Source organism: Corylus avellana, chromosome ca4 (assembly GCF_901000735.1).
Source record: "Corylus avellana chromosome ca4, CavTom2PMs-1.0".
Classification (NCBI taxonomy): Eukaryota; Viridiplantae; Streptophyta; class Magnoliopsida; order Fagales; family Betulaceae; genus Corylus; species Corylus avellana.
In genome coordinates, this window is record NC_081544.1 from 27,465,336 (window position 1) to 27,488,115 (window position 22,780).

The 22,780-nt window shown below is 35.4% G+C and overlaps 3 protein-coding genes and 1 pseudogene across 3 annotated transcripts; all 4 read right to left on the minus strand.

Annotated features, from left to right (window-relative positions):
• Positions 1-1,309: 1,309 nt before the first annotated feature.
• LOC132177541 (protein BLISTER) lies at positions 1,310-13,156 on the minus strand. The gene is made up of 13 exons (XM_059589909.1): positions 12,733-13,156; positions 10,300-10,981; positions 9,549-10,162; positions 9,033-9,152; positions 8,349-8,414; positions 8,003-8,113; positions 7,269-7,345; positions 6,069-6,136; positions 5,328-5,441; positions 4,773-4,939; positions 4,130-4,198; positions 2,116-2,271; positions 1,310-1,964 (listed from the first exon to the last, which is right to left on the minus strand). Exons 1-13 carry the CDS (start codon positions 12,787-12,789, stop codon positions 1,884-1,886), a joined length of 2,382 nt encoding a protein of 793 aa, XP_059445892.1. The 5' UTR covers positions 12,790-13,156; the 3' UTR covers positions 1,310-1,883.
• A 1,031-nt stretch (positions 13,157-14,187) lies between these two features.
• Positions 14,188-15,992, minus strand: LOC132177543 (glutathione transferase GST 23-like). Its single transcript, XM_059589911.1, has 2 exons — positions 15,401-15,992; positions 14,188-14,762 (listed from the first exon to the last, which is right to left on the minus strand). The coding sequence occupies exons 1-2, from the start codon at positions 15,710-15,712 to the stop codon at positions 14,421-14,423; spliced, it is 654 nt and encodes a 217-aa protein (XP_059445894.1). The 5' UTR covers positions 15,713-15,992; the 3' UTR covers positions 14,188-14,420.
• A 780-nt stretch (positions 15,993-16,772) lies between these two features.
• Positions 16,773-19,738, minus strand: LOC132179911 (small nuclear ribonucleoprotein SmD1a). The gene is made up of 4 exons (XM_059592715.1): positions 19,473-19,738; positions 19,316-19,392; positions 17,121-17,312; positions 16,773-17,004 (listed from the first exon to the last, which is right to left on the minus strand). The coding sequence occupies exons 1-4, from the start codon at positions 19,484-19,486 to the stop codon at positions 16,943-16,945; spliced, it is 345 nt and encodes a 114-aa protein (XP_059448698.1). The 5' UTR covers positions 19,487-19,738; the 3' UTR covers positions 16,773-16,942.
• A 964-nt stretch (positions 19,739-20,702) lies between these two features.
• On the minus strand, positions 20,703-21,474 carry LOC132178337 (probable glutathione S-transferase; annotated as a pseudogene).
• Between the last annotated feature and the right edge of the window lie 1,306 nt (positions 21,475-22,780).

Consider the following 22,780-nt stretch of genomic DNA (forward strand, 5'->3'; position numbering starts at 1 on the left):
TGAAAAATATTAAAAAAAAAAAAAAAAAAAAAAAACAAAGAAACAAATCGGGGTGGCTCCTTGTGAGGGGTGGCTGGAGCCACCCCATGGTCGATATGGGAGGTGGTCAGACAACCACCCCCATGGCCAAGAAATTGGTCCGTACCACAAATACACCCGATCTCCCTCTGTTTTTTTTTTTTTTTCACCTTGAGAAAAACATATATAAAAATTTTCAAATGGAGTTTTTTTAAAAGATTATAATAATTTTTTAAAAAAGTTTTAAATATAATTTTTGGATAAATAACTAAACGAATTTTCAAATGCTCTTTACGTTTTCTTTCACGAACAAGTAATTATTATTATTATAAAAATTATATGAAGAGAAGAATTATAGTTCTAGCAAGCGTTAAAATATGGAGAACGTTATGTTATGATTTTGTTTGTATACTTAACTATACATTGTCTTGGTAGGGAACAAACAAAGTTGAGGGCATATTGATAGATTTGCCTAAACAAGATCTCATACGCTTGAGTCCCGAAGCTTTTGAGAAGATGAAAATGCTTAGAATGCTTATAAATCGTGGTGCACACTTTTTAACCACCCCCTTGGCCAAAAATGGGGTGGTCCGGCCACCCCATTTTGGCCAAGGGGTGGCTGGAACCACGCCGATCTTTCTCCTCATTTTTTTTTTTTTTTTAAGAAAAAAAGAAAAATTTAATGTGCAGTACTATTCTCCGTGCAGCAAAAAGTCTACGTAGTAACCAATGTGGGAAGTATGAATAATTTAAGTTTTGTTATTGAAAATTGTGTGCGATTTTTGACTGCACAACCTGCAGATATGACATGGCACTGTAGCTGAAACAGTACCGTTCCAGCTTCAATGCTGGTCCGGGTTGTTGGCAAACGGGGCCTTAAAGTTCAACGCCTAAGCTATTTGGTATGCAACTAAAACGACTCATCTTGTACATTTGTATATAAGAAAAATGCTACGGTCACTCCTACTTAGCAATAAAAATCATTATTGAATTTAAAATCTAATAACAATCCATCCAAAATTTAGTAGTATGCACTATTGAGTGTAAGAGTGACAACTTATATAATATATATCATTTCTCCTGAACATAAATTGATCAGTTGCCCAGCTTTATAGAATCTGTGTCTAACAAGAAAGGATTCGCGTGCTTTCTTGTTCTCAAGTGCAGGAACCGCACGCACCTCTTTTTATGCTTTTTATTTTGTTACAAGAAATGATACCAAATGAAGTTTTTATGATTTTGTCCTTTAAAAATCTTCAGCTAGATGTAAGGGAAATTTTAAACAAAGGAATAAAGAATAAAAGAATAAAATTACAGATGTATAACCACATCCATCATAAGAGTCCCTTAAGTTTTCAAGGGTAATACAAGTGTAGAAAAATGATACAGAGGAGAAAACCCCTTAAACATGGTGGTAAATGCTCCCTGCACCAAAAATAAAGCAGAACAATAACACCTGAAATGCCAAAGACCATTTGTTTCACTTTGGGGACTTTAGCCCCCGAACTGTTGATCTCAAATACAAAAGATTATATAGGCATATAAAGAACTGCAAAACCTGCGATGCACCATCATCTTTCTCTTCCTTCTCTTATCCAACAAATGTCCAATTAAACTTTGATAGCAGCAAGGGACATCATTTATTGTCCTCAGTCAAATAAATGACAATTGAATCTACCAATCAATGGGAAGACCTCTCAAAACATTACTCATTTTCGTTTATAAAGAATGGCTGTATAATTGACTCAAAATATACAGATTACGACCTCTGTTGTATCACCAAACCAAGGGATGGTCTGTGGGTGAGGGATGACAAAAACAGATCTGAAAGTAGACCTTTGCCGAAAGCTTTTCTGACTTGCGTATTACAGTAGCTTGCTCGTTCTTCGTCTTGATGGCCCTCCAGGAAAGAGCTTCATGATCCATCCTAAGACCCGTTCCACCACCTAACAAAGCAAGAAATAAATTTAGTAGAAAAATAAAAGGAGAAACATAAAATTTTTAGCTTCCAATTCATAGACTTGAGAAGTGTACAACAACTAACACACACACACACACACAACATAGAATAAGTCAACATATAAGGAAAGATGATACCTCATCACCCTCATCTGCATATGGGGTATTCTCATGCATAGTACGAGAATCAGGTTGTTTAGCCTGAATATTCTCATTTGCCATACTTTGAGCAATCAAAAGCTCTAATCTTTGAGTTTGAGCTTCAAGTTTACGGGACAAATCCTTGTTCAATTCCTTCATTCATGAAAAACAGAACAGTCAAGATTCCAATAGACAAGACTCAGATTAATACCCAAACAAAGCATTGCATTTAGATGTGTGAAAAACTAAATGATTACTTATTCAATAATATAACTTTAAACCACGTTTTCTACCAGACAAGAGTAAAACATTGCTGTGGATTGAGAGTGCATATAGAAGCCACACAGACATGACTTCTAACACATCATATGAAACAATAAAGGCAACTAAAACCAAATTTAGAAATTTGTAAGTAAAACAAACAAGAAAACCAACAATATTTTTTAAAAGAACGCATAATACAAAAGGGCTGAGTGAATGAGTCTGCTCGAGGTGGATCAATACAAGTTCAACAGATAGCAAGAAGAACACAAGGGCAAGATTAACAAAGTCAAGGAAAGAGTTTAGCATAATTAACCCAGTTCACCACCTAATTGCTATTCACTAATACATGGTACACTTCTACTTCAAGGAGAAAAAAAAATAGATTCAGAAATCCAAAACTTAACATTTTTTTTTTTTCCTTATTTGCCATTTTAAAAGTTGTTTCAAAAAATAATCACTTGAAACATTAATGTGAATTATTGGCATGAAAAAGAGAAGATATAACCATTATGAATCTAGCTTAAGACAGCTATGTGATATTGTTAACTTCTAGCCAAGAAATTTATATCGACAAGGAACAAGCTTTACCACACTTATCACAATCCAGGCTCAATGGTGTACCACTTTACCATTCCAATTTAGCTACCACAGCAACCAGCAATCAGGTAACAGATTAGTTAATAAATTACGACATACTATAAATAGAAAAGGGACTAGTGCAAAGGTAAATCTTAGGCAGACAAACACAGGCGTGTGGTTTCTAGTCTTATGTGCAGCCATTTTACGCAGAAAATTCTGAAGGATAGACAAACCCTTGAGTTCAATTAATAATAAAACCCTTAAACCCTTAATGATGTTTGAAGAACAAAGAAAGATAAGCTTTAGCCAATACCAGGAAAATGACAAAATGTTTGATTAAATTGAATTATTAGAAAAAAGAAAAGAAGTATAATTCTGATCTAAGGACATAGTCCAGGTTACCTCAGAGATAGAGCCATTAGGGGAGAAAAAGCAACCTAGTTAGTGCACTAACTCAAACCTAGTTCTTGCATGAAATGTCCTGCTAACATAGGAGCACTCCTACTAAGAAATGGAAGAGCAAACTTCTTTCTTTGGGGTCAAAGGTATTATTATCGCTTAGCGCTTGTGCTAAGGGCTATTCTATTACAAAAGAAGTTATGAACTGTATAAAGGTTCTTCATACAGTTCAAAAAAAGAAAGGGCTAAAGTCATCAAAGGAAAGATCAGACACAAACAAGCAAGCATACACGTGCAAACAAGTTATGTAACGTCTTAAATGTATGTTGAAGGAATTAATGTGCTCCCTCATGTCCTTTTTTCTTGAAACTTTGCCATGTTAACTATGCCCAGGATCATGTTTAAATCTGTCCGTGTTCTATGTCCATAACAAAGCAACTAAACTTCTAGCAGACTTTCATTAATTATCGGAGTACAGGGACTGTAGCAACAAACTTGTATGAAGGGACCCTACTGAGATGTTTGAATATTAAACTAAACATGATTTTGGTGACCAATTTTAGAATAAGTCAAGATATTTAATCCAGATTTATTGGAGTTGTTCTAGCATAAATGTTACATTCTTTACCAAATATTGAACAATGTGATCATCATCCAGAACATTATAAAGAACTCTTTCTGAAGCGATTGAAGCAAGATTCAGTACCTTCCGTTTGTGATTTAATTGCTAAAGAGCAGTATATAAAGCCCAGTTCAGATTAAAAATTACCTTCAGCCTGAAACAATGAGACGACTCAGATGCCAAAGCTTGCATCAACTCTTCTTTCTCCAATGCTAACTGCAGCAACAAAAGGCCAGTGCTCTTGTTAGGTCTAAACAGCTATCTACTTCAACTACATCCAATGATTAAGAGGAGATTGACAAAGTCCAATGAAACAACTGAATTTCAAAACATAATAGTTATTATATATCTCATGAACGACAAGGAAATGATCGAGTAATCTCTTCCTTTATCCAAGAAAAAATGGAATTTATAGTTTGCATGGTCCAACCATTGGTTAAAGATATATAAAATAAAGCTAGGTAGGTCCCCATAAAATTGAGTGCAGTGCTAAGCCCCATTTTATTTCTTATTGAATTAAATGATCAACTTGCTTTGCTATTGAACATTTATTTTGTTGTTTGCATTTTAATAATTTCTGCACAAAAAATTCGACATACTATATTTTATTACGAGAATAATCCAACTACTGCTGGTCCTGGGGTTCCAGCACATGAAAAATAAATAATAAAAAGCCTAGGACATATAGCTGAAATCATTGGTCCAGAGCTGCATGTAGCTTTTTCCCCCCGGTATCACAAATAAACTAGCAAGACATGGACAATGTATAGAAATAAGGGTTGGATAATACCTCGGAAATTATTGCATTAATATTCTGAATCATTCTCATCTGATCAGAAGGTATATTCACAGATGAAACTTCAAGAGCTGATTGACCATTTTCAGGCAGCAAGGAAACACTGGAGGCATCACTTCCAAGAGAAGATGCAGTTTGATGCGTTTCATGGATGGAAGACTCTGGGATGGCATTGAATTGAATTAATGAGTGAACACCCAGAGAGAGAAAACTAATAATTTAAAAATAAAAATAAAAATTCATACAATTTTAATAACAATCCTGAACAGTACCCAGTAATCGCAAGTACAACTACATAATACCACCCCAGGGCCTATTTTCAGCCGTTGAAATTTGTTATTAGTAAGGAAACAAAGTAATGACTTGGCAGCTAATATGCAAAATTATAAACAAATTTTTAAATGTAATCATTAAGAACTCTAGTTTTGAAATATGAGCTTCATTAGGGACCAGAATGACATGGCAACTCAACCTAATACCGCCATTTACCATGATTTTCTATTAGGGCCATTATTTAAAGTTTTGCCAACGACAAAAAAGTGATCTTACCTAATTCTTCTGTAGATGTAGACATATCTCTCTTATTAAGAGAAGTATTGCTAAAATCGATAGGCGTAATGCTTGTGGAAGCTTTCCGCAGCTTAGACTGCAACAGCTTCTTCTCTGTGTCAGAGAAACGGATTAGGGGCCAACATTGCAAAGCATATATACACAAGCATATACTGGTGACAAAGTCACTTTATTCCATTGCAAATTGTAGACTAAGAAACAATAGAAACTTGATCAATTTAGTCATGTTTCAGTGTCATGACTTCTGGAAGTTAAACAATATGAAACCCAGAGCATTGCTGGAGTTTTTGGACCAAAAATGAGAACATTTTTAGGATTTTCTATTCTTCAGATCACTAGACAGTCTGCAAAGAAAGAAACAATAGAATTTGAAGAAAATTTTCAGACTTTTCATAATTGACAAACAAGCTAAAGCACAAATTCTCAATAGGGTTTTAGTGGTGAGAGTTAAATATGGAAGTTCAGACAAAGAAATTGTAGATTACTGGAAAGATCCAATTACTTCCTCATCATCCCCAAGCTAGCTTCCCCCATATCCCCCCAGCCTCCCCATCGCACAAAAAACAAAACAGCACAAAAATAACCAATTTTATATTAATGAAGGCTGCTCAAACCCTACCCTTCTGATAAAATAAACTGTACATTGAACTCAAAATAAAAATTGTTATGTAAAAGATAAACAATAAAAATCCGTGAACAAAACCATATAAACATGCTTACCTTCTTGAAGAGCATCAATAGTTAACTGCAAATCCTGACGCTCTCTCTCTAAGCTAGACATTTTCTTTCTGCAAAATTAGCCAATATGATCAATATTTTCCAACATCCCTTTACTAATTACGAGCCAGCACTTGAAAACAGAATCCAGGATTAAATAAATTTTCTTCCATCATGAAGAGACAAACAAGTTCCCAAAGCACTATTAAAGAAAGAGAGTCCCACTTCAACATTTCACTGGAAGTAAATCAAATGATATACCTCCAATTAAAAGGAAAGATAATCAACAGAGGTACATTGCGCCATATAACTACTATCAGTTTAAATCCCAACAAGAACTTGGAATAAGTGCTACACGAGAGTATATCACTATTTGAAAATACTAAAGACACACCACAAGCGGAACAGAGCTGACCCTAAAATGACTCATCATGATGATGGGCTTTCACGTACACTATTCAATAAAACTTTTGACAAGTAAGCAAAATTTTATTAAAGGCGAAATGGCACAACCCAGAACACTTCCAAGTGAAAATTAAAGCACCTCTAAACAACTCTAATCCCTGCTTTCAATATCGAAATCTCTCAAATTTCTGAAAACTTAAAAAGAAATCCAAATAATTCACACTTACATTTGGCTTATAAATTAGTAATCTGAGGATTATTTATTGATCATCACAGATTTCAGAATTAATTTCTAATTCATTTTCTCCCCAAGTAGTATGAAAATTATGGAAATTAAAGCAAATTCATTTTCATAGTTTTATAACACCATGCACCTCAGAAAGTCAAGGGTAGAAGGGAGCTTCTAAATTTGAAATGCTCCATACTATGATGTGAAGGGAATATCATCTAGGCGTGGGAAAGGCAAGGCTCACGCTAGTTAGCGTTTGAGGGTTTTGGGCTTTGTTGTCATGTGGGTGTTGGGGTTGTGGGCTTTTTGGGGGAGTTGGGTTGTGGGTGTTTTTGTTGTTTCTTGGGTTTTGGGCTTGTGGGAGCTCCCTGTGTATACGGCCTATGTACTTAGGGGCGCCTTACGCTTTCAATAAAGTTTTACATTAGTTATCAAAAAAAATATATAACACCACCTAACATAAGAGAAAGCCAATATGAACAGAAACCAGCAGGCAGTCATTGAAATAAGTGACATTAAAATGCATATCACAGTATTTTGTCTACAGGCAAATTAAAAGTAAAGCATACTTGTATGAAGATATTTCAGCTTGTGAGTTCTCCAATTGCCTCTCCAGCTTTAGCTCACTAGATCTTAGTCTGAGTGCCTACATAATATAATTACAGAATGATTTTAAAGAAATATTGAATGGCTAATGTGAAAATCCAGTATACATCTCAGTACAAATATAACCTATCTGACAGGTCACACTTACAGAAGCGTGAAGAAAGCAGCATGAAGATTAGACTAGTCTATCATCACCACTAGATTCATAAAAGTGGGCAGTTGAACTTTTTCACATTGGTTTATCAACTATGCCTTTATCCTCACTAACTAGTTTTTAGGCAGTTGAGCATTTGAAAACTTCTATCTTATAAACCCATTACTGCCATGATCTTTTTCTGATAAAAGGAAGTTGATTATATTGCCTAACCTAATGAATACATTATCCATACTGCCAAACCTAATTGTTGTACTAACCAACCCTTTCAAGCCACTAAGATTGACTGGCTTGAACCTATTACTTGCTTGTCTAACCAGCCTATCTATCCACATTACAACAGTCTGCAAATAACGGACAGACACTTCATCGAAAGCAGACTTTTAAAAGGCATGATTCCAATTGTGTATTACTATTTGTATGAAATACGCATTTCAAGGGTATAACAGAAACTACATTTTTCCTTTATAAGTACCATATGGACTGGTATTTTCTTCATGAAACGCAACATGAAAACTTAAACATACCAATAAATTTTACTACCTTCTCCTCTAAACCGATAACTTCCGAAGCCAGTAACTTGGCACGCTCATCAGCTGCATTACATTCTAGCTGTGCATTTGCATATTCAATCTTGACAGACTCAAGTTCCACCTGTAGACATCAAAGAGCACACTTATAGAAACAAAAGTAAAAATAAACTAGAATGATAATTAAACAACTTCTCAAGAACTTGAAAACGTACTAGCCATGCAAACATCATAAAGCAGGAAACAACGAAACTTATATCCAATAATGCAATCGAATAATTTTGCCATGTGAGATTTGAGTTAGTTGATAAAAAAACTAGAAGTAACAAGCAGCAAATTAAAGAATAATTGATACTAACCAGTTGGGCCTTGATTTCCTCCTGTAACCTTTCCATGTCAGATTTGAGTTGGTTGACGACACTTCTCTGTAGAAAACATACATAAAACAAGAGGGGATTAGACAAAAATTTAGTACCATAATTCAGGGACTGTCACAAGATTCAAGTTCAAATTACAATGCTGTTATAGAACTAAAAACCTTTTTTTGAGATTTTTAATTTTCTTTTTAAATCACCACCTGACATATACATCAAACGTGGAAAATGTACTATCAACCATGTGGTTCTGGATAATATTTTGAACTTTCGTGTACAAGTTGCGCACATGCATCTTCTCCAAATACAATCCCTGTTATCTACCAATAGAGGCGGGATAAAATTTCTGAAAACAACCTTAATGCACAGAAACTCGTAAAATCCAAAACCCCAATGTCATTATCCATATCAAGTAAGAAATTAAATCAAATCAAATGGGGAAAAAAGAAAAATAAGGAAGTACCATTAGCTTCATTTTTCCATCAGGAAGTATCGTCATACAATTCTGATAGCATGTCTTTTATTTATGTTATGAATGGCAAATAGGAAGTAAAACAGAAATACAGAACAGATATTCACAATCATAGTAGACATCATGTTGAAACATAATATTAACAAGCTGTCAAAAGTAATATAGTTTTAACAAGTATCATAAATTCAAAAGCCAACCTGTTGATTGTAATTATCAGTCGCAGATGAATTCTCAGCAGCTAAGGACTCTGCTAAAGCTCGTGAAGCCTCAAGAGCTCGTTGCAAAGAGAATTTTTCTTGTGTCAAATCTTCAATATGCTGCATGGCACAACAAAGGATGTCACTAAAGTAAAAATTCAAGGCAACAAGCTCAGAAGGCAACATTAGTGCCTCATTCGACATATACAACAATTAGATTATTAATTGAACAGGTAACAAAATACTAGGGGATTACTTTTTGTAAATGTTTTAAGGAAACTGAAGTAATATTCATCTCAAAGGCTTTATTCAGAAGTTCAAAGAGTCTGAAGTCCATACTTATCAATCAGAGTGTCAGAGTTTTGATTGATTAAGGAACTTAACAGTCCAAGCAGCATACTTAATTTCAGAAATTTGAATATTGTACTTTCAATGGCTGAATCAAATAATATTAGAATACACAAAATTGCAACACCAATACAGTTCTGAAAATGCAGAAACATAAAATAAGGGTACCTGTTCCAAAGCAGTAAAATCGTCATTTTGGTTAGCTGAATAAAAGTCTTGTTTCGTATCGATGCTATGCTCATTAATACTCGGTCTCACCAGGTCCTCCCCACTGCCAGAATAAACTGAAGAATTCATGGGTTGATCAAATACACTAGGTCCATTAGGAGTTTTCAGCTTCGAAAAAGTCCCCACACTTTCACTCTCCACTGATGCCTTCTTAAAAGCAGATGGTCCAAAAAGATCCATGTTGTACGTATTTGAACTATTGGACATATATGAGTCCTTCTCAGGTTCAGTATGTTGAAAGGGAGTTCCTGAAGAAGCTCTAGGCACATTAAGAGAATCAAGAAAAGATGGACGTGATCTCCTGGAATTGGTTTCAGTTGTGACTGAAAATAGTGGTACTTGATTGGAGGAACTTCTGACATCAGAACTAAAACCTGTGGCTTCAAATGCTTGTGGAGCTGCATTGTTGACACTAGGCAAACTGCTGGCATAGCTACTAAGTTTTCTTTCCTCATAATTGGAAACCATAGAATCACTGATGTGTGCGATACCATTCATGTGTTGCCCAGCGTCATGAGCAGACCCTCTATCATTAGAGGTAGGTTGAAAAGAGTCTACCACAAAACCCCAAGACATATTAGTGTGGTCAGTTCCTTACCACCAAACACAATATATAAATATATTATGTGTAGTATAAGCTCATCTTAATAGATGAAAACACTAGAAAAAGAAATGCAAACATACAAATTACCTTCATAAAATGAGGAGGATGTATGGGCACTGATAAGCATGCTGGCATTACTGGGGTTAGCTTGTCGTAGAGTACCAACAGAATTCTGAGGTGAGACTTTTGCAGTAGAATCATGAGAATAACCAGGGTTTGTAACACTAGATTGCATCAAAGAACTTCTATTTTCTGTTGACTGGGATCCATCCCTTCCATAAAAACTAGAATGATCAGTTGCAGTCTCGAATGGAAGTTTACCTCGCACTCTAGTATATATTCCAACATCATTAGTCAGCCCTTCTGTCTCATGGCTATGGTTAACATCCATTGATCTAACAAATCCTGAAGCACCATAGCTCTTAAATTTTTTATCATCTGCATCTGTCTGTGCACTATCTGCAGAATGTGAATTAGAATATTTCACTGAAAACGGAGGAGTAGCAAGTGTGTTATTTAAAGAATCTTGTTCATTTTTAAAGGGAAAACCGATTGCTTTGTTATCATTGCCAGTTACTGCAGCAGAGGGTCCCATAACAGCTTGACCAGGTTCATCAGATGTGCCAGCTGCATCTGAATCTGTATGTCGTACAGGTTCAGTTGCCAAAGGCTGTTTCTGATGGGGCCTAATGTCAAAAGCATGATCTTGGCTGACAGATGTAGCCTTTTTTGCTTGTTCTGCTGCTTTTTTCTTACGGAACTCCTCCAACTGCAAGATAAGTGAAGACAAAATGTGAATTTTGACAAATAACCAACAAAAAAGAAAGTTCCTGGTAATATATTTGCAATTGTAACTCAAATTAAAAGGAAATGATCGACAGAAATTACGGAAAAAAATTTATAATAAATAAAAGAGACCTCATGTAACACTCTCATCCATCTAGAAAAAATTCTCTGAGATTACAAACAGATGCAAACACGTGTGAGTAATAGATAAAATTACCGGTTTACGTGTTGCAGAACATTGGAAATAAATAAAGCTCATATTTAACAACCAGGACCATGAAAACCTGACATTAAGCTTCGAAAATAAAGCACAAGGGCAAAAGCAATAACAAGATAGCACATAATCTAAGGTACATTCCACGAGAAGTTTCTAGATAACAACAGAAGTCCTAAGGTTTATCAAATTATATTGAAAAGTCATCATCCAGCCACCCCATACAAGACTAATCTTGTTCTCATGCACTAACATGCTCTATAAAAGGGTAGATTGTTCAAAATAGGTCTCAAATTCGGTTAAACATCAAATCACCTCTAATTTGTAGTTAACTTACAATACAAAATTTTACATTCAAAACCTTTATATAGGCCAAGATATATCTTTGAATCTATTGCTCCATCTCAGAATTACAGGTATCACTTCTACGTATGTTCTGGTTTTGTTTGTTTACCTACTTGTTAAGGTTAAACTCCTAGTCAAAGAGCCAACATGGCCATTTTCTATTAAATATTTGGACACGGACTCCAAGAGAAATGTTAAAATCCTTAAAAACATTTTTTTTTCTTTGTATTTATAAATATTGAGTTATAGTATTTTAAGCTCTTACGGATAGTCCAGATAATAATAATAATTTTAAGCATATGATCTTATATTTCCCTATTTTCTTCAACATCTCCACCTCCTGGGATTCAAAATATGATTCAGGGTGAACTTCTTGAATGAATCACCATCAAATCTTTCTTCTCACAATGTCAACTCGTAGACAGTGATGCCTCTCATAGGCTCGAGCCATGCTCATTTTTTCATATGTTTAACATCTTACTGCAGTAAGAAACTCTATTATAGAAGCTGGCGATGATTCTTTTCATTAATTTGTGCAATAGATTAAACCATATTCCAGTAAAATAGACTTAACTACCTAGCTCTGGCATGCGGCATTAGTCCTCTACCTCACACTTCTGCCGCTCAGGTGAAACAATGAGAGAACCATATTAATGATAGTTTGACTAAGCAAAGCAGACACCTGGTTGCACCTTTTGTTTTTTTCATTTTTAATAAGTAGCTATTTAGTAAGGGAAAAAAAAAAAAAAAGAAGGGTAAAGAATGCAGGCAGTGTACTGTAGTACCTCCTCCAAAACGACAGATTGATAATAAAAAAAATCTAAAACAAACAAGACACGCTGTCATCAGTAGGCATCCACTGAAACAACGAACTCAAAAACAAGTGCTTAATCCTACAAAGGGGCAGCTCATCTCCCTCAAGCAAAGGGTAATGCAATGCAGATTGATCGTCAAAATTTTAGCCGATACCGGTAACAAAAGATCTCTACGAATTCATATACAAGAATTCTCGCTGTGCATAACAAAGACATGTACATAGCATCATCCACCAACGCATGCATGCACAAACATATACAACGATTGATACATTGATGAAATTCCAAACCCCATTTGAAAATATACATAAACAAATCAAAAAGAAAAATAAAAAATGAAAACGGAAAACGGAAAAGTACCCGGCGCTTTCCAGCTTCCAAATGCTCCTGTTTCCGCTGCACCTGAGCCGAAGCCATTCAGACCCAAAAGCCCCCAAAAACTCCGAAAATTCACATACAATTAACCATCTCCCTCATCAGAAACCCTAATCAAGCAGCGCCAACACCAAGATTTTCAAAAATCCTCATCAAAGCCCTACGAAACAAACCCTAGAGATCAATCAACTTCGGAAATCATACAAAATTCGATGTAATCAACGGTCGGGCAACTATTTGAAATTTCGAAAACAAGAAAGAAAATGTTGCGCGGTTTCAAGCCCCAGTGCCCGATCCGATCGGAGAGGAGGAGCTGTGTGTGAAAATCTTTTGGTTCTTGCAGATCTCCTCGCTTCTCTCTCTCTCCCTCCCTCTGGTGTGCTTGTTTTTCAATTTTCCACTTTTTTTTTATATTTTTTCGGTGGGTGATAAAGTTACCCTGCGTTACATGCAAGTGACGTGTCGGGAATTTGAATGCAAAGCGTAATTTGGTTTTGTTTGTTAGATCTCTTTGTATACGTGTCATTGGTTAATTCATGGTGGCTGCGTATTACCGCCACAGACTCTCTTGTGTCAGCCAACAAGTCAATGATGGTCTAAATAAAATGTCGGTTTTTGGACATTCGGAACAAAAAGAAAACCCATTATCTACTAATTTTTTTTAATTGGTTTTTAAGCTTTTCTTTTTTGTTCTTTATAAAGCCAAAATGGTAATTTTTCTTTTTTTTTTGGGAAAAAAGTTAAGACCTAAAGCTGTCACTATATAGTGATTAATGTGGCTCTAATTGTCATTTTTTATAAGTTGTTAAACTCAATCATTCTTGTTGGGTGTTTTTGTTTTTGTTTCCAACAGAAAATGAATAGTTATTATTCTTCTTTTTCTTTTTAAAGGAATACGTATTCTTTAAAACGAGTAACCTCAATAATAAAAAAACTAACAAAACAACGTAATAACAAATTTATAGGCGGGTCTATTTCATATACCAAACATTCATTTATGCTCTATTTGATTGTTAAGTTAAGTTCTCGTATTTTTGTTTTTAGATACCTGTTAATCAGTTGCTTATTGTCTTTGATGACATAGATAAAGAATAAATAAATTCTTAAAAAATAATATTTTAATAGAATAATGAAAAGTAATCCCATGTTGCCAGGTGACCACCAGAAGAGATCAAGAAATGTTGAGAAGGACTGTTAACAATGGTAGGATAGAAGACAAAGATGGCAAAGAGGAAAAAGAAAGTTCGTGTTCAATTGTAGGAGTAAACAAGAAGAAAAGAAAGATATAAGGCAATCACTCAATTATTCAAACATGATCATTAGTATAATCATCGTCGAATTTAATTTAGTTTCTTCTTTGTTTTATCAATGACTTGACATTAGTAGACGTGACATTGCATCGATCACTAACATGAATACTAACATATGTTAAATGAGATAGGTGTTAAATGATAAACTGTTAACTTTGACGTTAAAATCAAATAGAAACATTACAAACTTGGATAGAACCACAGACTTTATTCTTGAAAGTAAAAACTCAGAGATCAAATCCAAGAAGAAAAGTTAAGAGCTAAATGTGATTTGTGCTCAAAACCTAAAACCAAGGAAGAAAAGCATACAAAGGATTAACACAAGCAGCTAGCAAACATGACTAGGCAGAGGCAATAATTGAATCAATCCCTTTGGGATTTCAGATGTGCCAACAATTTGGTGTAGTCAGGAAGGTTCTCTTGGATCACAGGAATTTGCTTGAAATTCTCAACCCATGCGTGCAAGCGAGGCAAGGTGGAGGGTTCTAGCACTTTTACCCCTCTCATGTCTTCCAGGGCTTTAAGCCAGTGGCACAGCCATCCATACGCTATGTCTACCAATCCTATATTGTCGCCACCAAAATATTTCTTGTCTCCCAGAGCTTTCTCTTCCAAGATCTTCAGAATTTCCACCACTTCTTTTATAGCATTCTCATCTGGCTTTTCTTCTGGAGCTTGAAAAAAAAGCACAGAGAGAGTTCGACCCTATATGATCATCGGAAGAATAAGCTCTTAGCATGAATAATATCATCACTAGGACAAATAATTTTCTGATGGTTCGGCAACCGCATTATATCACCTACATCCACCGTTAGGTAATTGTTCGAAGGACTACATGTTATTCTTATAACTTATTGAAGCACCTAAGCCAAATCAACTTTTACAAATGATTTGAATAATTTCAAATGTAATCAAATCCCTTTATTCACAGTAACTAAACCCTCATTTATAACAAAGATCTCTAACGTTATCCATAAGGAAATTATCAAACCCTTATATTCTAACAGGGGTGTAATGACTTCAAAAAAGAAGAAGACAAAAACAGGGGAGTTGCGTTTTTAAAGAGGGGAAAAACAAGAACAGAGAAAGAAATCGTTTGGGTTTGTGATTTTTTTCTATCTACTTAACTGAATTCAAAATTGTGAATATCGAGGAAAAAAAAGAGTTGAGATTATGTTAAGAATCTTAATCAAAGTGAAGCTAACTTGGCATGCTAGTACTGTATGATGATGAATGATAACATGGGATTAGCTCAAGTGGAAACAGATTAATAAACCTGCTGATGGATCATGGATTAATTCATGTGCATGATAGAAAGAATTATGCAGGTTGAAATTAATTACCTTATCATCTCCGAATTTAATCCAGAACCGAGCCAAGGCCCTCTCGTAAGAATCCTTTGGCAGCAAAGGGCTCTCAGGCCACGTTTCTTCGATGTATTCAAGGATTACAAGGGACTCGGCGATCGGCTTGCCGCCATGAACAAGCACTGGAATCTTCTTGTGAACCGGGTTGAACTGCAGAAGCATATCACTCTTGTTGCGAAGGTCTTCTTCTATGTAGTCATATTCCACACCCTTCAGCTTCAGAGCCCATATCACTCTGTAGCTATAGCCGCTAGTCCAACATCCCAGAAGTTTCACTTTTTCTTCCATTGTTGATATGAGACCAACAGGCTAAATCGGCTTAATTATAGCAATTATTTGTATTTAGTTTCTTCCCTAGTCAACACTCAACAGTCGTCGAGTTTGAAAAATGTATTAAAGCAATTATAGGCTATTAACATAGCATTATTTTGTCTTCGAAAACAACGGGCGAGAAGATGAATGAAAATTCACACACACAGGGTTCAATTTGGTATTACAACAGAAGATGCAATTTATATGATGGTGGGGTCCTCAATTTGAACATTCTAATCTGATTATGTGGAATTGTGGATAGACGAAGGTGCACGAACCTATCCCCTTTCCTTGAATTTTCCTTGTCTTTTTGCTCCAGAGTCTCTAACTAGCAGTAAACACAAGAAGAAAAGTTAAGAAAAAGGAAAAGTAACTGGTTAATTGTATTCTGTCATGTAATCTCGGTTGGTTATGTGCTTCTTATGTGTGTTTTGGATAACACAGAGTCATGCAAGAGACTCTCGGATGAAAGAAATCCAAATATATTTTTTACATTCACAATATTGAATAGAAATATTAAGGAATTGATTATTGCGGTGTCCAAATTAATTAAGTGTTACATATACAGTAGTTTGTGAGAGATATGTGAAAATAAATATAAGCTTTTAGTATTATTTAAATCCAAATGGACTGTCAGACACTTGAAACATGTACCATCTCATAGAAAAGTCGAGTGAAAATCTATCATTTAAAAGGGGTTATATTCTATCCTAAAGTTCTGAACAATAATTACAAACTACAGGGTAATACTAGCACTAAGAAACATCTACAAGAATATAATCATTAAACCAGCAGGGTGAAGTTCAGGGGGCCCTGTTGTTTAAACAAAGTTATGAATGTGGTAAACATCTTTTGGATATAATCATAAAATTGACGCTTCTTTAATACAGCTTTTTTTTTTCTTCCTTTTTTGTGGTAAAACCGATGGTCTATTAATTAATAAGGCATTGCACCATAAGGCCCATAACTAGTCAAGCTGATCTGATACTCCCCTACTACTCGGGAGAGAGATTACGAGATTACACTGATCCCCGCAGCACACAAAAGGCATTTTAAGAAAATACCAAGCATAGACAAACTCAAAATACAAGATTAAATAGCAATCCCAGTCTTTTCATGCCCCTAAGATCACCGATAAAATTCTCCCTACAACTTAGGTTTTTACATAACCAGGTGCTGCAAAAATTGAAACAAGTGCAGTATGACTTAACGGCCACGACCACGTCCGCGCCCACGTCCACGGCCACGTCCCCGTCCCAAAGGCTTCCCTGAAATTTAGAATGGTTTTAGAAAGACTACTAGAAGAAATTCACCAGATGCCGACAAAGAATAAACAAGAGAATATCAACATGAATGGCATTGAAGGCAGAGATAACTACAATACCAGCAGTTGGCTTCTTGGGCTTGACCCTAGGTGCCTCTTCAACCAGCAAAGTCTCAAGATTCAAGCTGTCAGGAAGGATGTAATATCGAATATTGTTACCCCTCACGCTGAGATGATCCAGAGTCACTGGATTTTTTCCCTTCAATGTAAGTTTCACTGTCTTCAAGTGTGTATTCATACTGATATCCACACCTGTATCAAGCAAGTCAATTCACCAGTCAAAACGGCTATAGCATGCGAGTGTCTGCTTTCCAGTTAAGCAATCATTCACTTCAATAAGGAATATGCGACAGTATATCTTTCACTCTAAATACACTTAATGAAACAAATGGAACTCTGCCTAGCTTAAAAGATTCACAACTGAAGGAAAACTCAGTTAATTGAAATGTGCAACAACAAAAAAACTTCATCTTTCTAAAGGAAAACTCAGATATTCAGGCACTCATACATTTGAAACAAAAATATATTGCCACAGTAGCACGTTAGTTCTGCAAAAGGTCCTTATAGTGTACAACGAGATTCAACCAAACAATCAAAATGCACCGAGAAGCACATTAACTGATTTGCTAAATATTGAAAGTTTCACATATAAAGATGTCCTCCAGAAACGATTTGTGGAGTAGTCCTTCTGCTAAATAAAGATGAAACTTTAGGCTAAAAGGACATAATTTCCAAATAAACATCGAATGAAAGTTCGAAGTTAAAGAGTATAGATGTACTGAAAAAATGGTCAACACCCTAAAAGAACAATGGTTTTGTTTTTTGTTTTTTCTTGGGGGGGGTTGTCAAATACACATTGATGTCCTTGTTACGCGGGGCTTTTTGGCAGAGCTTCAGTGTTTAAAAAGCATAAGTTACCAGCATCTAGCTTGCTATATGAAAGGTGCTTACTGATCCAGAGAGAGAGAATTTAAGGTTCCATTAACATACTCTCCCTATAATCAAGGGCAGAAAGCAATTGACTATGGTGCTCTTGCAAATTATTACATGAAAAATGACATCCATGAATAAAATCACCAACAGAGAGAATATAAGGTTCCTTTAAAGTGCTTAATTCCTTATGTTGGGCTAAGGGCAGTAGTCCAGGGCAATATAACAAGAAATACAACATTCTAACTCATGGGGACAAAACATCTCTTAAAAATGTGTTTCCCAACTAAATTAGGAAATTAATAAACAAAGCATCCTACTGTCTTCCACTCTAATCATGCAAGGACAAATAGCTATTTCAAAACTTTATCATGAAAATTCCAAGACCCAAAACATTACATACATCAATCCAACATAAAAAAGTATCCTGAGAGATCTATACTTATATGCAAACAAAAATATTTAACATAGCAGCCCTTAACATACTGGATGGTTTTTTTTTTTTTTTTTGAACTCCATACTGGATGGATTTATGTATCCGCTGTAAGACAGATATAATATGAAAAATGATAAAAGTTCTGAATACTTCAAAGGCGGCAAAATACTATTATATGACAAGGACTTGAAGATCCTGGTGAAGGTATAGGCACAAAAAACAAGCATTAAAAATTCGAGTAATATTCTCGCATTACCAGTTTGCCTCAGACTTGTCTGGGCCACTCAAAAACTTAGACACCACAATGAACTCCTAACAAGTTTGGCTATCGTCCAGGATATCAAATTTGTCTCCAATAAGCATTCAGTACATAACTAATCCATTCATGTGACAACTCCATGAGAACTTTGAGTAATATTGAGAGAATGCTCAAGCTTTTTTGGCATAATTTCTTAAAATTCTAAATAAAATGCTGATTTTAGGTGCACCGAGAGAACATCTAACCTCAACTTTACCAAAAGCGAAGTCAATTGTTGGAGTGACTGATATAACTATAACCAAAGAACCCTCTAAAGTTAAAGCCATCGAGACTTTAGAGAGGTTAAATCAGAATTATATCACAGAAGCGCAATTAAATCCAGTTTTTAACATGCCTAATTCTAGTTTACGAACAATTAATCTAAGATCCCTGCAAAACCAAGCAAATACCAAAATGATAAGTTTATAGCCAACATTTCAAATGCCGAATAATGAGGCTACAAGATTCATAAGATTGAGCAACAAATTTTCCCATTATAAACCATCGAAGAATCTGTAAACCAAAACCTAGGGTTTAACAAAAACCCTAAATATACAAGAACTAATACTAATAAAAGGCAAAGAGAGAAACCTGTGATAGTTCCGTGAACAACAGTGCCATTTTTGAGCTCGATCGACACGGTCTCGTTGTTCAGCTTCATCAAAAACCTGTTTATTTTCAAAATCAGATTTGTACACATAAGAACAAAAAAAACCGCCAATAAAGTTTGAGAGAGAGAGAGAGAAACCTGACGAGCTTCATTGTGGGCAAGGAAGAAGAAGGCTGGGGCTAGGAGAATCTGTGTCAAACTACAGGTTTCCGGGAAGGCAATCTCTACTTTCTCTCTGCTTCGTGTGTCTTCTTCCTCAGCTTCTCTGCGGACTTGGCATCTTCCCCTTGCTAGGGATTTTCTTGGAGTTTCTCGGGAACAAACAGAGTAAATGATTCGAAGAACAGATTTGGCGTCAGAAAAAAATGGGTTCGGTCTTTGTGGATTGTAGAAGCTCTAGGGTTTTGGCGTAAAAATGTGTTTGGAATTGACGGCTGGGATGTGTGGGATGCTTGGACGGCTTAGATTAAGCGAGTTGAGCATTTTGGAAATGAGTCGTTCGTTTCAAGGCGTCCGAAAATTTTCATTGAGCCGAGCGAGTCGAGTTTTGGTTGTTCGAACTCGGCTCGATGAACATCAATACAGCTCGAGCTTTAGTCGAGATTGACCAACGATCACTCCGCTTGAGCTCTGTTTGGGAAAATTTTATAGACTATAGAGCCTGAGCTCAAAAAATTATGTAAAACCTTAATAGATTAGTTTGCTTGAATTAACTATAAATTAGTTTGTACCAAATTTGATACGAGACAAAAAAATTCAAACAAGTCTGAGCTAACTTTTTTAAGCAATTCTTATTCTTAATTTATTAAGAAAATGAAAATAGTTGCCAAACACGCCCTAAAAGAACGAAAAGCAAGCCTAAGTTTCATCAAAATGTTAGATTATTTCATTTATTTAAGTTTTCCCTCCTATTTGAATTTACAACTTTTCCTTTGTGTGAATACTTTATTTCTCTCGCATTGTAAAGTTAAAAGAACTTTTGGTGCTTTATAAGAAGTTATTTTTTATATTATTTCAATTATATGACAGTATTATATATATTCAAAATAGTGTAACAATAATTTTATTACTTTTTTTTAATTAAAAAAAAAAAAAACTCAATAATTTTGTAGGGTGTGGGTAGGAATTTCATTGTTTAGACTTTAGAGTGAATAGCAAGTTAATTAGTCCAATCAATCTTTAATTTATTCAGAAGGTTCGTTGGGCCATAGTGCGACTGTAGTAGGCCCAATCACGTTTGAATTATGGAGATTGAGACATAGTTACCATAATTGGAAACATGAAGCTAGGCCCAATCAGGTAGGGTCTAAATTAAACAAGAGGAAAATCAGCATACACATCACAGGATCGATCCAAGCAAATAAAAAGCTAGTGATTATGACATGGAGGAAGGTCTGAAATGAATTTAGCCCTAATGCATTTCATATAGGCCAACATTTTTCCATAGTCAGGAAGGTTCTCTTTGATTACAGAAACTTCCTTAAACTCCTGAATCCAAGCATGCAAGCGAGGCAAAGCGCTCGGATTTACCACTTTCACGCCCACTGCTTCTTCCATGCCTGAAAACCAATGAGCCAGCCACCCATATGCAATGTCCACCATTCCTATGCTGTGGCCGCCAAAAAACTTCTTCTCCCCGAGGGCTTTCTCTTCCAAGATCTTCAGAACTTCCAGTGCCTCTTTTGTTGCCTTCTCTTGTTCTTCTCCAGTGGTTTGGAAAAATGCATGAAAAATGGGGGCCTAGATTTTATTTATAAGAGAATCAGAAAAACAACCAAAACGGACGATTTTTTTTTTTTTAAAATGGTAGTAGAAATAGAGTACCTTGTGCAATCCAAACTGAATCCAGAGTCGAGCCAAGGCTCTTTCATAAGCATGTTTTGGCAGCAATGGATTCTCCGGCCACATTTCTTCGATGTATTCAAGGATGACAAGGGACTCGGCGATCGGCTTGGCACCATGGACTAGCACATGCAGGGATTTTCTTGTGAAGTGGGTTGTATTGCAATAGGAGTTGACTCTTCTTATTGGGAAGGTCTTCTTCTATGTAATCGAATTTCACACCCTTGAGCTTCAGAGCCCATATCACTCTGTGACTGAATGGGCTAGCCCAGAATCCTAGTAGCTTTACTTCTTCCATTGTTGTTGAGGGATACCTGCAGGCTAAGTCATTAATTTATAGCAACAATGGTATTTTCTTTCTTGGGCAATAAGTTTCTAGCTAGTTTGGAGGGGATGGATGACAGATGAACATTTCAATAAGTTCCTTTCCCTTCTTTTTTAAATTTAAAATTAGCTACTTTTATAACTATGAAACATGAACTTGCTCCAGAATCTTCCACTATTATATTACTTCGATTATAAATCAGTTTATGTCACATGCATGTTCTTCAACTACAACACCCTATAGTCAAAGGTCAAAGTAACTTACCCTACAAGCTATCCATAGAATAACATAAAACTAGAATTTTTTTTTTCTATATCAAGTTTTCATACAAATTTTATTTGTTATTAATGTTTTGTTTACATAGTTAAAACACCAAGTTTTTTAACTAGTGTCGTCCACTTCATGAGATGTAATCCTCAGCCAATTAAACTACAATTTGAAAACAGTTAAAACACCAATTAAGTTCCAATGAATCTTCACGAACAATTTCAATTATTTCTAATATTGAGGGCAATTAAACTAAAAAGTAGCTAATAATAATCAAGAAAGGATATCATAGAAGACATCAAAAAGTATAATGATTTGAGATTTTTGCATGCGTATATAACAAGTGATCAAGGTTTCACACTCCTTAGTAGATAAACTCGTGTTTATTTCATGGATTTTGAATACATACGGGAACTTTCATCCAACAACTTTAGTTATTCTAAAAGATAGTATAATTAGTACATGCCATAAGAAGGTGTTGAAGCAAATTTCGCAGACCGAACGACAAGCTCTTGCAAAAAAAAGCAAGTCACCGAAAAAACTCTAGCCTCCGAAGGAGTATTGGAGAGTTAGAATTTGATATTTAAGTTAGTAAAGTATTCTCAGATAAAAATGGAATGGAAAGAGATTTAGGGATGAAGAGGCCATACCTATATTGTACGGCTCCCAAATTATTTACTACTGTAAAGTCCCCAAATTTATTTAACAGGCTAGGTAAATAATCTGAAGAGTTAATTACTACTACTCCTCAATAATCAGATAACTATGCAATAAACATGTATACCATTTCTTTTACAACTACAATGGAAACAAGAATGGATCACAAATAATAACCATCTACGTACTAAACCATAATATAACTTAAAACATCATAATCATAAACTTAATGAGAACATTTGAGACTACATGCGGTGCCATGGTCACAAGCAGTGGCGGAGATACATGGGGTGCCCGCCCCTACAAAATTTTTGAAAACAAATTTCTACATGTTGATTTTTTAGTGTTTTTAAGC